This window comes from Pristiophorus japonicus, chromosome 7, assembly GCF_044704955.1.
Source record: "Pristiophorus japonicus isolate sPriJap1 chromosome 7, sPriJap1.hap1, whole genome shotgun sequence".
Classification (NCBI taxonomy): domain Eukaryota; kingdom Metazoa; phylum Chordata; class Chondrichthyes; family Pristiophoridae; genus Pristiophorus; species Pristiophorus japonicus.
In genome coordinates, this window is record NC_091983.1 from 243,776,179 (window position 1) to 243,788,928 (window position 12,750).

Below are 12,750 nucleotides of genomic sequence, written 5' to 3' on the forward strand. Positions count from 1 at the left end.
TACCTGTGCTCCCAAAGGATTATGGGATCTCTTGGGACTCCAGGGGATGACCCTCTGGTGGCTGTACAGAGTAAATACAAGTTTACATATTTAACAAGTGTCTCACCTCCTGACTCCTTAAAGCCTTTTCATTATCTGCAAAGCACAAGTTAGGAGTGTGACGGAATACTTTCCATTTGCCTGGATGAGTGCAGCTCCAACAACACTTAAGAAGCTGTAGACAAAGCAGTCCGCTTGATTGGCACCCTATCAACTACCTTAAAAATTCACTCCCTCCAGCATGGCTGCAGTGTGTACCATGTATAAAATGCACTGCAGCAACATCGGTAGTACCCCACAAACCTGCTACCTCTACCACCTAGAAGGACAAGGGCAGCAGACGCATGGGAGCACGATCACCTGCAAGTTCCCCTCCAAGTTACACAGCATCCTGACTTGAAAATATATCGCCGTTCCTTCATCGTTGCTGGATCAAAATCTTGGAACTTCCTTCCTAACAGCACTGTGGGGGTACCTTCACCACAAGGACTGTAGCGGCTCAAGAAGGTAGCTCACGACCACCTTCTCAAGGGCAATTATGGATGGGCAATAAATGCTGGCCTTGTCAGCAACCCCCACATTCCGGAACGAAAAATAAAATCACTTGGAATCATCAAATGGGATCTAGCAGAGATGTTATCGATTCACACTGAAGAGAACAACAGGATACTCTGGTAACTGTTCTCCTGAAATTGAACCTCAACAAATGCCTTTTCAGGGAGAGGAAAAGCGAGTAAATTGGAAGAAAAAAGGGATGCTCACCATCCAAATAACATGAATCACAAAGAGGCGTGCAAAAAAATTGCTTCTCCAGTAAGTAACTTAGAAAAATGGGAGGCGAGACTAAATTAAAACTCAAATATATCAAATAATATTACTTACAGATAAGGAATCCAAAATAAAATCTTCAACGACATTTTTCTGCAGCTGCAGTCTGCTAGCCAAGATTTCAATAATGTATCTATGTGTTTGATCAAGCTTTGTTTTTCTTCTTTCCCTATCTTCTCTGTATCTTGCCTAAAAATCAAACGTGGAGCATAAATCGGTAAATTATTTACCCCTGTAAAGATACAAATAAAGAGTCCCAAAGCCATATCTTCTCCATTCCTTTAAAATGCCATAGGACTAGGTCCAGGCAGACAATAAGAACAACAACAATGAATAGATAATACTGTGAACACAGGACATTGTTATGTCCTTTCCTATATTGTAGAAAGGTACTTTCCATGTACCAAAATATCCAGAATGAGCTTTAATTTGTATCTGACCCATACCAAATAATGGCCCAGAAATCCCGGTTTCTTTTTCCCGCGGGCGTTCGACTAAAAATAGGACAGAGGATGCGCACCTACCTTTTGGTCAAATGCTCACAGAGATCCCGGAGTCAAGCCCTCTCGTGACTGCGCGTCGCAGCTCGTGCACGTCAGGACGTGCGCAGGCCTGGAGCCTCAGTTACATGGCTCTGGGCAGCCAATCAGATACAGTATATTCTCATTCATAATAATGGGAACTCCGTAAGTTTCCATTATTATGAATGAGAAACAGCGCCCAAAACACTAATATGCAATAATAAAAGATAGAAAAAATCCACAACATATTTTTATTAATCTAAATTAAAGTTATTTATGTATTTAAAAAATATATTTTTCCCAAGTTTTTAAAAAAGATTTTTTAATTATGCTTTAAAATAAACTTACCATAGTGGGGAGGGTTTTTAAGCAATAACATGTTTTTAAATAAAAATTTTATTTTACAATGTTTGAGTGTTTTAAAACACTTAGGCCTGTAAAAGTAGGCTATGCGCCTGCTTTTATCAGGTGCAAGAGTTTTCAGGACATTTGCTGGGTAAGATATGCGTAAATCCCGCAATCAAGCCCTTTCAAATGTCCTCGCTCCCAATATGTGCGAGATCGGTCAAGCCAGAAACTTGACAGATCGGAAAAGCCGGTTTTCAGCGAATGCGCATTGTGCGCTGAGGATGCGGACCCGGGGAGGCCGGGATTTCTAGGTCAATATTTCACCTGATTATGAGAAAAAACACAATTGTTTTTAAAATGTTTCAGAAGAAACAAAGGGTTAGAAATTGTCCCCAGCCCGAACCGGGACGCTCCCACCCATTTTAATGGCTTTTACCACAGCTGCAGTTCAGGTCGGCTCTTTCGCGAAATCCCGCTTTTTCCTTTTGTTTTGATCCGGAAGTCGGTGTGAATGGGGGAGGTGACTACATTTGAGGGGCAAAGACTTGGTGGTGACAGCAACTGAGGAGCGGAAGTTGGGGGCGGTGCAGAGTCACCGCTGCGATGACATCACCACAGCGCCACGTCACCATGGCACTAAACCTCACTTAAATGGGAGAACCTTCGCGATTTTTAAACTTTGGCCCACTGGGCCACCAGGGAGTGTTTTGACCGGGCCAGCAGCCGGGCACCCAAGAGGGAGTGCCAGGTTGCCTGTTGATGTCCCGGACGAACCCGGGGGCATAATTGTCGGTCCGACATGGCAGTTGGCTGACAAAAAAAAACATGGCGGCAGCGTCAGTTAGCCTTCCCCTTTAAAGGAAGCTGCTGCAGAAAGCCATAACCTCATGAGACCACCAGGGAAAAGCTTATTTGGCACCGCCAGGTGGGCCGAGATTTTCTGAGGGTAATGTTGGGGGGTTAGATCGGTGGTGTGCACAGTGATGATGTGCTTAACACGGATCGGCAGCAGCGGAGCGGTAAGGGGGATTGGGGCACCGCTGTTAAACTCGGGAGGGCAATTGGGCTAGCAGCAGCTATTCCACCAAAAGTCGGCGGTCACTCCATTCCATAGCCTGGCCGTCCAGTTGCGGTGGTAATAGGCCTTAAGGAAAGGAGCAATTTCAGCCCCAAAATATCATTGACTAGAGCTTCGGCCGCGTAGCACACTATTTATCGGGAAGTAAACAACAAACTATTTTGGGTGGAGATAAGGAATAATAAGGGGAAAAAGTCGCTTGTGGGCGTAGTCTATAGGTCCCCTAACAGTAGCCACACTTTTGGACGGAGTGTAAATCAAAAAATAATGGAGGCTTGTAAAAAAAAAAGGAAAGGCAATAATCATGGAGATTTCGAATTAATCCTTCATATTGATTGGACAAAGCAAATTGGCCAGGGTAGCCTTGAGCAAGAGTTCATAGTGTATCCGGGATAGTTTCCTTCAACAGTGCGTTGCGGAACCAACCAGGGAGCAGGCCATCTTAGATCTGGTACTGTGTAATGAGACAGGATTAATAAACGATCTCCCAGTAAAGGATCCTCTAGGAATGAGTGACCATAGCATTGTTGAATTTCAAATTCAGTTGAAAGGTGAGAAAGTTGGATCTCAAACCAATGTCCTAAACTTAAAACAAAAAGGAGACTACAAAAGGTATGAAGGCAGAGTTGGCTAAAATGGACTGGGAAAATAGATTAAAGCGTGGGACAGTTGATGAGCAGTGGCAGACATTTAAGGAGATATTTCATAACACTCAACAAAAATATATTCCAATGAGAAGGAAAGACTAAGAGAAAGGATAACCATCCGTGGCTAACTAAGGAAATAAGGGATGGTATCAAATTGAAAACAAGAGCATACAAAAGTGGCCAAGACTAATGGGACGCCAGAAGATTGAGAAATTTTTAAAAGCCAGCAAAGAACGACTAACAAAATGAGAGGGAAGATAGATTATGAAAGCAAACTAGTACGAAATATAAAAACAGATAGTAAGAGTTTCAACAGGTACATAAAAAGGAAAAGAGTGACTAAAGTAAATGTTGGTCTCTTCGAGGATGAGACTGGGGAATTAATAATGGGGAACAGGGAAATGGCAGAGTGTTTGAACAAATATTCTGTATCGGTCTTCACAGCAGAAGACACTAAAAACATTCCAATACTGGATAATCGAGGGGTACTCGGGAGGGAGGAACAATCACTATCACTAAAGTAGACAGTACTCGGTAAAATAATGGGACTAAAGGTGGGCAAGTCCCCTGGACCTGATAGCTTGCATCCTAGGATCTGAAGAAAAGTGGCTGCAGTGATAGTGGATGCATTGGTTGTAATCTACCAAAATTCCTTCGATTCTGGGGAGGAATTTAATAAAAGGAGGCAGACAGAAACCAGGAAACTATAGACTAGTTAGCCTAACATCTACCGTTGGGAAAATGCTGGAGTCCATTAATCATAGGCAGTCCCTCAGGATCGAGGAAGACTTGCTTCCACTCTTAGCACGAGTTCTTAGGTGGCAGTACAGTTCAATACGAGAACCACAGTTTCTGTCACAGGTGGGACAAATAGTCGTTGAAGGAAAGGGTGGGCAGGGAGCCCGGTTTGCCGCACGCTTCTTCCACTGCCTGCGCTCAATTTCTGCATGCTCTCGGCGACGATACTCGAGGAGCTCAGGGCCCTCCCGAATGCACTTCCTCCACTTAGGGCGGTCTATGGCCAAGGACTCCCAGGTGTCAGTGGGGATGTCGCTCTTTATCAGGGAGGCTTTGAGGGTGTCCTTGTAATGTTTTCTCTGCCCACCTTTGGCTCGTTTGCCTTGGATGAGTTCCGAGTAGAGCGCTTGCTTTGGGAGTCTCGTGTCTGGCATGCGAACTATGTGGTCTGCCCAGTGGAGCTGATCAACTGTGGTCAGTGCTTCAATGCTGGGGATGTTGGCCTGGACGAGGACGCTAATGTTTGTGCATCTGTCCTTCCAGGGAATTTGCAGGATCTTGCGGAGACATCACTGGTGGTATTTCTCCAGCGACTTGGTTGCTACTGTACATGGTCCACGTCTCTGAGCCATACAGGAGGGCGGGTATTACTACGGCCCTGTAGACCACGAGCTTAGTGACAGTTATGAGGGACTGATCTTCAAACACTCATTTCCTCAGATGGCCAAAGGCTGCACTGGCACACTGGAGGCGATCTCATCATCAATGCCTGCTCTTGTTGATAGGAGGCTCCCGAGATAGGGGAAGTGGTCCACTTTGTCCAGGGCCACACCGTATATCTTGATGTTTGCGGGGGGGGGGGGGGGGGCAGTGCTGTGCGGCGAGGACAGGCTGGTGTAGGTCCTTTGTCTTACTAATATTTAGTGTAAGGCCTATGCTTTCTTACGCCTCAGTAAATACATCAACTATGTCCTGGAGTTCAGCCTGTGCGTATGCACAGATGCAGGTTTATTAAGGACGCAGTAGCAGGACTTTTGGAAAAGCATGATTCAATCAAGCAGAGTCAGCATGGTTTTATGAAAGGGAAATCATGTTTGACAAATTTGCTGGAGTTCTTTAAGAATGTAATGAGCAGGGTGGATAAGGGGGAACCAGTGGATGTAGTGTATTTGGATTTCCAGAAGACATTCAATAAGGTGTCCCATAAAAGGTTACTGCACAAGGTGACCGGGAGTGGGACTACAAAGGGCGGTGGCAGTTCGGAGGAGCCAGAGATCAGGAGGAGCGGCCTAGCATCGTGAGAAGTGACCGGACGCGGGACGACAAAGGGCGGCAGCTGTTCGGAGGAGCCAGCTGCAGGAGTATGGGTCAAAAAATTAAAAGAATCGAAATCGAAGTGTGATGTCACAGCCAAGCAGGTTAAGTGATTGGTGATTATTTTTTTCTTTAAAAAACCTTGGGCATTGGTGTAAGTTAGGAACTGCAAATAAATAGACAAGTGATCTTTATTATCGAAGGAGAACTAATTAATTAAATCAGCTGTTTGCTGAGTAGAGGCTGAGTGTGTTTTGCTAAGGTTTAGAGTTTAGTTTTACTTGAAAGTTCCGAATGTAACTAGAGGAATGGCAGGGCAGCTCAGTCCTGTGGATTGCACATCCTGTGGCATATGGGAAATCGTGGATGCTTCGCGTAGCTGGGACGACCACGTGTTTTGGAGTTTGAGCGGCAGCTGGAGTCACTGCGGTGCATTCGCGAGACTGAGCGCTACGTGGCTAGCACATTTTTTAGAGTTGGTCACCCTGCAGCTTAAGAACTTAAGAGTATGCAGGGATTGAGTGACCACCAGACAGTACAGAAGGACTAGGCAGGTAGTGCAGGACTCCTTCATCCATCTCGCTCTCCAAACAGTACTCGGTTTGGAGTACCAGTGAGGGGGATGGTGCCTCTGGGGAGTGCAGCCAGAGCCAAATCCACACCACCACAGATGGCTCAGCTGCACAGGGCTATAGTGGTAATGGAGTCAGTCGTCAGGGAAGCAGACAGGCATTTGTGTGGCTGCAGACATGACTCCAGGATGTATGTTGCCTCCCTGGTGCCAGGGTCAAGGATGTCACCAAGCGGCTGAAGGGCATTCTGGTGGGGCGGGGGGGGGGGAAAGAGCGTGAACAGCAAGAGATCGTGAGCATTATCGGGACCAATGACATTGGTAGAAATAGGGATGAGGTCCTGCAGGCAGTGTTTAGGGAGCTAGGAGAGAAATTAAAAAACAGAACTTCAAAAAGGTAGTAATCACCGGCTTACTCCTGGTGCCACGAGCTAATGAGTACAAAAATAGGAGAGCAGATGAATGCGTGGCTGGAGAGATTGTGCAGGCTGGAGGGATTTAGTTTTGCGAGATATTGGGACCGCTTCTCGGGGAGGTGAGACTTGTACAAGCCAGACAGGTTGCACCTCAAGAGAGCCGGGACCAATATCCTTACGGGGGTGGCGGGCAGGGGTGGGGGGGGGAGGTTTGCTAGTGCTGTTGGGGAGGTTTTAAACTAGCTTGTCAGGGGGATGGGAACCTGAAAATAAGATTCAGTAGGCTGCGGAGGTGGGGGAAAGACAAAGCTGAAATTAGAAAGCAAAAATAGAGAGAGAGAGTTTGAATGAGAGGGGAAACAAGCAGGGAAAAAAAGGGTTAAAAAACAAAATTTAAAGGCTCTTTATCTAAATGCACGTAGCATGCGTAACAAAATAGAGGAGTTGATGGCACAAATAGATACAAATCAGTATGATTTGATAGCCATTACAGAGACGTGGTTGCAAAGTGACCAAGACTAGGAACTAAATATTCAGAGGTACTTGACAATCCGGAAGGACAAACAGAAACGAAAAAGGAGGTGGGGTAGCTTTATTGATAAAAGGATGGAATCACTGCAATAGTGAGAAATGATATTGGCTCAAATGATCAGGATGTTTGGGTGGACATGAGGATTAATAAGGGGGAAAAAAAGTCACTGGTGGGCCTAATCTATAGGCCCCCTAACAGTAGCAACTCTGTTGGTCGGAGTATAAACCAGGAAATAGTTGGGGCTTGTAAAAAAAAGCAACAGCAATAATCATGGGTGATTTTAACCTCCATATTGATTGGATAAATGAAATTGGTCTGGGTAGCCTAAAGGAAGAGTTCATAGAGTGCATAAGGGACAGGTTCCTTGATGAGTAGGTTGGGCCTCTCCTCATTGGAATTCAGAAGAATGAGAGATGATCTTATCGGAACGTATAAGGTTATGAGAGGGCTTGCCAAGGTAGATGCAGAGAGGATGTTTCCACTGGTAGGGGAGACTAGAACTAGGGGGCATAATCTTAGAATAAGGGGCTGTACATTTAAAACAGAGAGGAGCAGGAATTTCTTCTGAGGATTATAAATCTCTGGCATTCGCTGCCTCAGAGCTGTGGAAGCCAGGACATTGAATGGATTTAAGACAAGAGATAGAGAGTTTCTTAACTGATAAGGAAATAAGGGGTTATGGCAAGCGGACAGGGAAGTGAACCTGAGTCCATGATCGGATCAGCCAGGTTCGAGGAGCCGTATGGTCTACTCCTACTACTACTTCTTAGGTTCTCATGCAAGATAAAAGTTGACGGGGTTGGCAGTAATATATTAGCATGGATAGAGGATTGGCTAACAGAAAACAGTCGGGATAAATGGGTCATTTTCCGGTTGGCAAACAGTAACTAGTGGGGTGCGACAGGGATCGCTGCTGGGGCCTCAACTATTTACAATCTATATTAATGACTTGGATGAAGGGACCGAGTGTAATGTAGCCAAGTTTGCTGATGATACAAAGATGAGTGGCAGAGCAGATTGTGGAAGAAAACACAAGAAATCTGCAAAGGGATATAGACAGGCTAAGTGAGTGGGCAAACATTTGGCAGATGGAATATAATATGGGAAAATGTGAGGTTATCCATGTTAAGTTCAGAATAACTCCTCAAGACTGTATACTGTAAGCTCAAACTATTGTGACCTTGGTCTCTAATGTAACTCCAGGAGTAAGGAAGCAGCATGGTGGACTGCCTTTCATACCTGCTTGCCCGGGGTGTGCAGGTGACCCTTAGGTCTCCAACAGGTGCGCCCCCTTGTGGCAAGTCTTACACACTAGTAAAATTTACATACATAACATCACTCACCCCACAAAGTCTCAGATACAAGTTATTTACAAGTGGAGACGATCCGGGGCTCTACGTTCCCAGGTTGATCGCCCGAGTTGAACTCCTGGCATGGGCGAGTTGGTCGGATCATTGCTGCACTGCAGCGCGGCTGGTCTGATCGGATTGTCGATAATAGCGGGTTCATCCTCGTGGTTGACAGCGAGGTCGGTTGCTGGTTGGGTATGTGTTGGTGGATCAATGATGGTAATGTCCTCTTCAAACTGTTCTTGGTTGTCAGTGAATCGCAGTTTGGTCTGATCCAAATGCTTTCTGCACATTGTTGTCAAACTTTTGAATGGACCAAACACTCTATTCCCCTCCTTGGTTAAAACAGTGCCAGCAACATATTTGGGACCATGACCGTAATTAAGATCAAACACAAGGTCATTAACCTTAATGTCACGCAATACAGCCGCGCGATCGTGGTACACATTATGCCAGTGATGCCGCGTTTCTACATGATCATTGAGATATGGGTGGACCAAGAAGAACCTGGTTTTGAGTGCTCTCTTCATTAACATTCTCGTCCGGTAGCTGAGCAGAACCTGAGATAACCGGGTCTGCAGGGAACCGTCCATCACGCGTTTCAAGCTCTGCTTGATAGTTTGGACTGCCCGTTCTGCTTGACCATTGGATGCAGGTTTAAAGGGGGCAGACCTGACATGCTTGATGCTATTGCGGGTCATGAACGCGTTGCATTCAGAGCTGGTGAAACATTGCCCAGTGTCACTAACAAAGACGTCGGGCAAACCTTGGGTAGCGAACATGGCCCGGAGGCTTTCAATGGTGACAGTGGACGTACATGACGACATTTTTATACATTCAATCCATTTAGAGTAAGTGTCCACTGCTGCAAGGAACATCTTTCCTAGAAAGGGGCCAGCGAAATCTATGTGGATCCTGGACCACGGTTTAGAGGGCCATGACCACAGACTCAGTGGGGCTTCCATTGGTGCATTGCTCAACTGGTGTACGCAAGACTCCAATTCCGAGTCAAGCCAGGCCACCAAATGTGCGACCTGGCAATAGCCTTCATCATGACTACACTTGCGTGGGTACTGTATAGATCGCGTATAAACATTTCCCTGCCTTTTTTTTGGCAAAACCACGCGATTTCACCATAGGAGACAATCCGAATGGATGGACATTTCATTCTTGCGTCGGTAAAATGGCTTAATTTCGTCTTGCATTTCCCCGGGAACAGCCGGCCAGCTCCCATTAAGGACGCAGCTTTTTACTAGTGATAGTACAGGGTCCTGGCTAGTCCAGGTCCTGATCTGACGAGCCGTGACGGGTGACCCCTCGCTCTCAAAAACATCTATTACAAGGAGCAAGTCTGCAGGTTGCGCCATTTCCACCCTGGTGGTGGGCAATGGTAACCGACTGAGGGCATCAGCACAGTTCAGTGCATGGTCTGTGGTGGATTACATAGTCATACGAGGATAATGTTAGTGCCTATCTTTGGATGCGGGATGAAGCATTGATGTTAATATCTTTTCTTTCTGAGAAAAGCGAAATGAGTGGTTTGTGGTCGGTTTCAAGCTCGAACCGAAGTCCAAATAGGTATTGGTGCATTTTCTTAACCCCGTATACGCATGCGAATGCTTCTTTCTCAACCATACTGTAGGCTCTTGCATCCAGAAGTTTATCTAAGGCTGCATATGCAACCAGTTGCAGTTTGCCAGACACATTGGCTTACTGTAACACACAACCAACCTCGTATGAAGATGCATCACAAACTAGTACTAAACATTTATACGGGTCATACAATACAAGTAACTTGTTAGAACATAGCAGGTTTCTGGCCTTAAAGGCAGATGTCACTTGAGATTTACCCCAAACCCAGTCGTCACCCTTGCGTAAACATAGAAAGTTGGTGCAAGAGTAGGGTATTCGGCCCTTCGAGCCTGCACCACCATTCATGTCTGATCATGCAACTTCAGTACCCCATTTCTACTTTCTCTCCATACCCCTTGATCCCTTTAACCGTAAGGGCCACATCCAACTCCTTTTTAAATATATCTAACGAACTGGCCTCAACAACTTTCTGTGGTAGAGAATTCCACAGGTTCACAACTCTCTTGAGTGAAGAAGTTTCTCCTTATCTCGGTCTTAAATGGCTTACCCCTTATCCTTAGACTGTGACCCTGGTTCTGGACTTCAACATCGGAAACATTCTTTCTGCATCTAACCTGTCCAATCCCATCAGAATTTTATATGTTTCTATGAGATCCCCTCTCATTCTTCTAAATTCGTGAATATAAGCCTAGTCAATCCAGTCTTTCTTCATGTCAATCCTGCCATCCTGGGAATCAGTCTGGTGAACCTTCGCTGCACTCCCTCAATAGCAAGAATGTCCTTCCTCAGATTAGGAGACCAAAACTGCACACAATACTCAAGGTGTGGTCTTACCAAGGCCCTGCACAACTGGACTAAGAATTGTCTGCTCCTATACTCAAGTCCCCTCGCTATGAAGGCCAGCATGCCATTTGCCTTCTTTACTGCCTGCTGTACCTGCATGCCTACCTTCAATGACTGATGTACCATGACACCCAGGTCTCATTGCACCTCCCAGTTTACTAATCAGTCACCATTCAGATAATATTCTGCCTTCCTGTTTTTGCAACCGAAGTGGATAACCTCTCACTTATCCACATTATACTGCATTTGCCATGCATTTGCCCATTCACCTAACCTGTCCAATTCCCCCTGTAGCCTCCTAGCAGCTCACACTGCCACCCAGCTTAGTGTCATCTGCAAACTTGGCGATATTACATTCAATTCCTTGGTCTAAATTAATTTATATTATAAATAGCTGGGGTCCCAGCACGGAGCCCTGCAGCACCCCACTAGTCACTGCCAGTCATTCTGAAAAGGACCAGTTTATTCCCACTCTTTGCTTCTTGTCTGCCAACCAGTTCTCTATCCCCCCTCAATACATTACCCCCAAAACCATGTGCCTTAATTTTGCACACTAATCTCGTGTGGGACCTTGTCAAAAGCCTTTTGATAGTCCAAATACACCACATCCACTGGTTCTCCCTTATCCACTCCACTATTTACATCCTCAAAAAACTTGATTGTCAAACATGATTTCCCTTTCATAAATCCATGCTGATTTGGAGTGATCCTGTCACTGCTTTCCAAATGAGCTGATATTACAGCTTTAATAATTGATGCAAAGGTTCCAGCAAAAAGTGCTCAACCCCAGTAGAAAGTTACCAAAATAGTTGAGAAGTCCCAAGAACGAATGCAGTTCCGTCACATTCTGTGGTCTGGGTGCATTCTTGATGGCCTCCATCTTGGAGTCCGTGGGTCTGATGCCATCCGCTGCAATCTTTCTCCCCAAAAATTCGACCTCTGGCGCCAGGAAAACATACTTGGAGCATTTCAGCCTGAGCCCTACTCTGTCCAATCGCTTTAAAACCTCTTCCCAGGTTGTGTAATGTTCGGTGGTGTTGCGACCAGTGATCAGGATGTCGTCTTGAAACATCACGGTTCGCGGAACAGATTTCAGCAGACTCTCAATGTTCCTCTGGAAGATAGCCGCAGCTATCCCAAAAGGGCATGAACAGTATTTTGTGCGTGTTGATGCATGTCAATTTTTTCGAAGGTTCAGCCAGCTCCTGTGTCATGTAAGGAGAGGTTAGATCCAGCTTGGTGAACGACTTCCCCCCTGCTACCGTTGCAAACAGGTTATCTGCTTTGGGTAGTGGGTACTGGTCCTGTACCGAGACTCGGTTGATCGTTACCTTGTAGTCCCCACAGATTCTGACCTTCATCGCTTTTCAACACCGGAGCAATTGGACTGGCTCACCTGTTGAACTCGACTGCCGTTTTGATTCCCTCTCGTTGAAGTCTGTCCAGCTCGATCTCGACTTTCTCTCGCATCATATATGGAACCGCTCAGGCCTTGTGATGAACGGGCCATGAATCAGGGACAAGATGGATCTGCACTTTGAAGTTGCCAATGCTTGGCTCAAATAATGACGGGAATGTGTTCAGCATTTGGGCGCATAAGGCGTCATCCACCGAAGACAGTGCTTTGACGTCGTACCAGTTCCATCGGATTTATCCTAGCCAGCTTCTGCCGAACAATGTTGGGCCAACGCCTGGTACAATCCAGTGATAAATCATGCACAGTTCCATCGTACGATACCTTCACTGCCCTGCACTGCCAATGACTAGTATGAGCTCGTTGGTGTAAGTGCGCAGCTTGGTGTGAATCGGGCTTAGTTTTGGCCTTTGTGCCTTGTCGCCCCACAGTTTCTCAAAAGCCTTCTGGCTCATAATTGACTGACTCGCCCCAGTGTCCAATTCCATGGAAATTGGAGTGACGTTTAATTTGACTTTC

The 12,750-nt window shown here is 45.9% G+C and overlaps 1 protein-coding gene across 1 annotated transcript in view; it reads right to left on the reverse strand.

The window, feature by feature from the left end:
- Positions 1 to 12,750, reverse strand: part of LOC139266712 (dynein axonemal heavy chain 8-like) — a 2,132,242-nt gene that overhangs the window by 2,050,404 nt on the left and 69,088 nt on the right. The window contains exon 3 of the mRNA XM_070884298.1: positions 922 to 1,056. Coding sequence (XP_070740399.1) covers positions 922 to 1,056 — 135 coding nt within the window. The remainder of the gene's footprint in view (positions 1 to 921; positions 1,057 to 12,750) is intronic.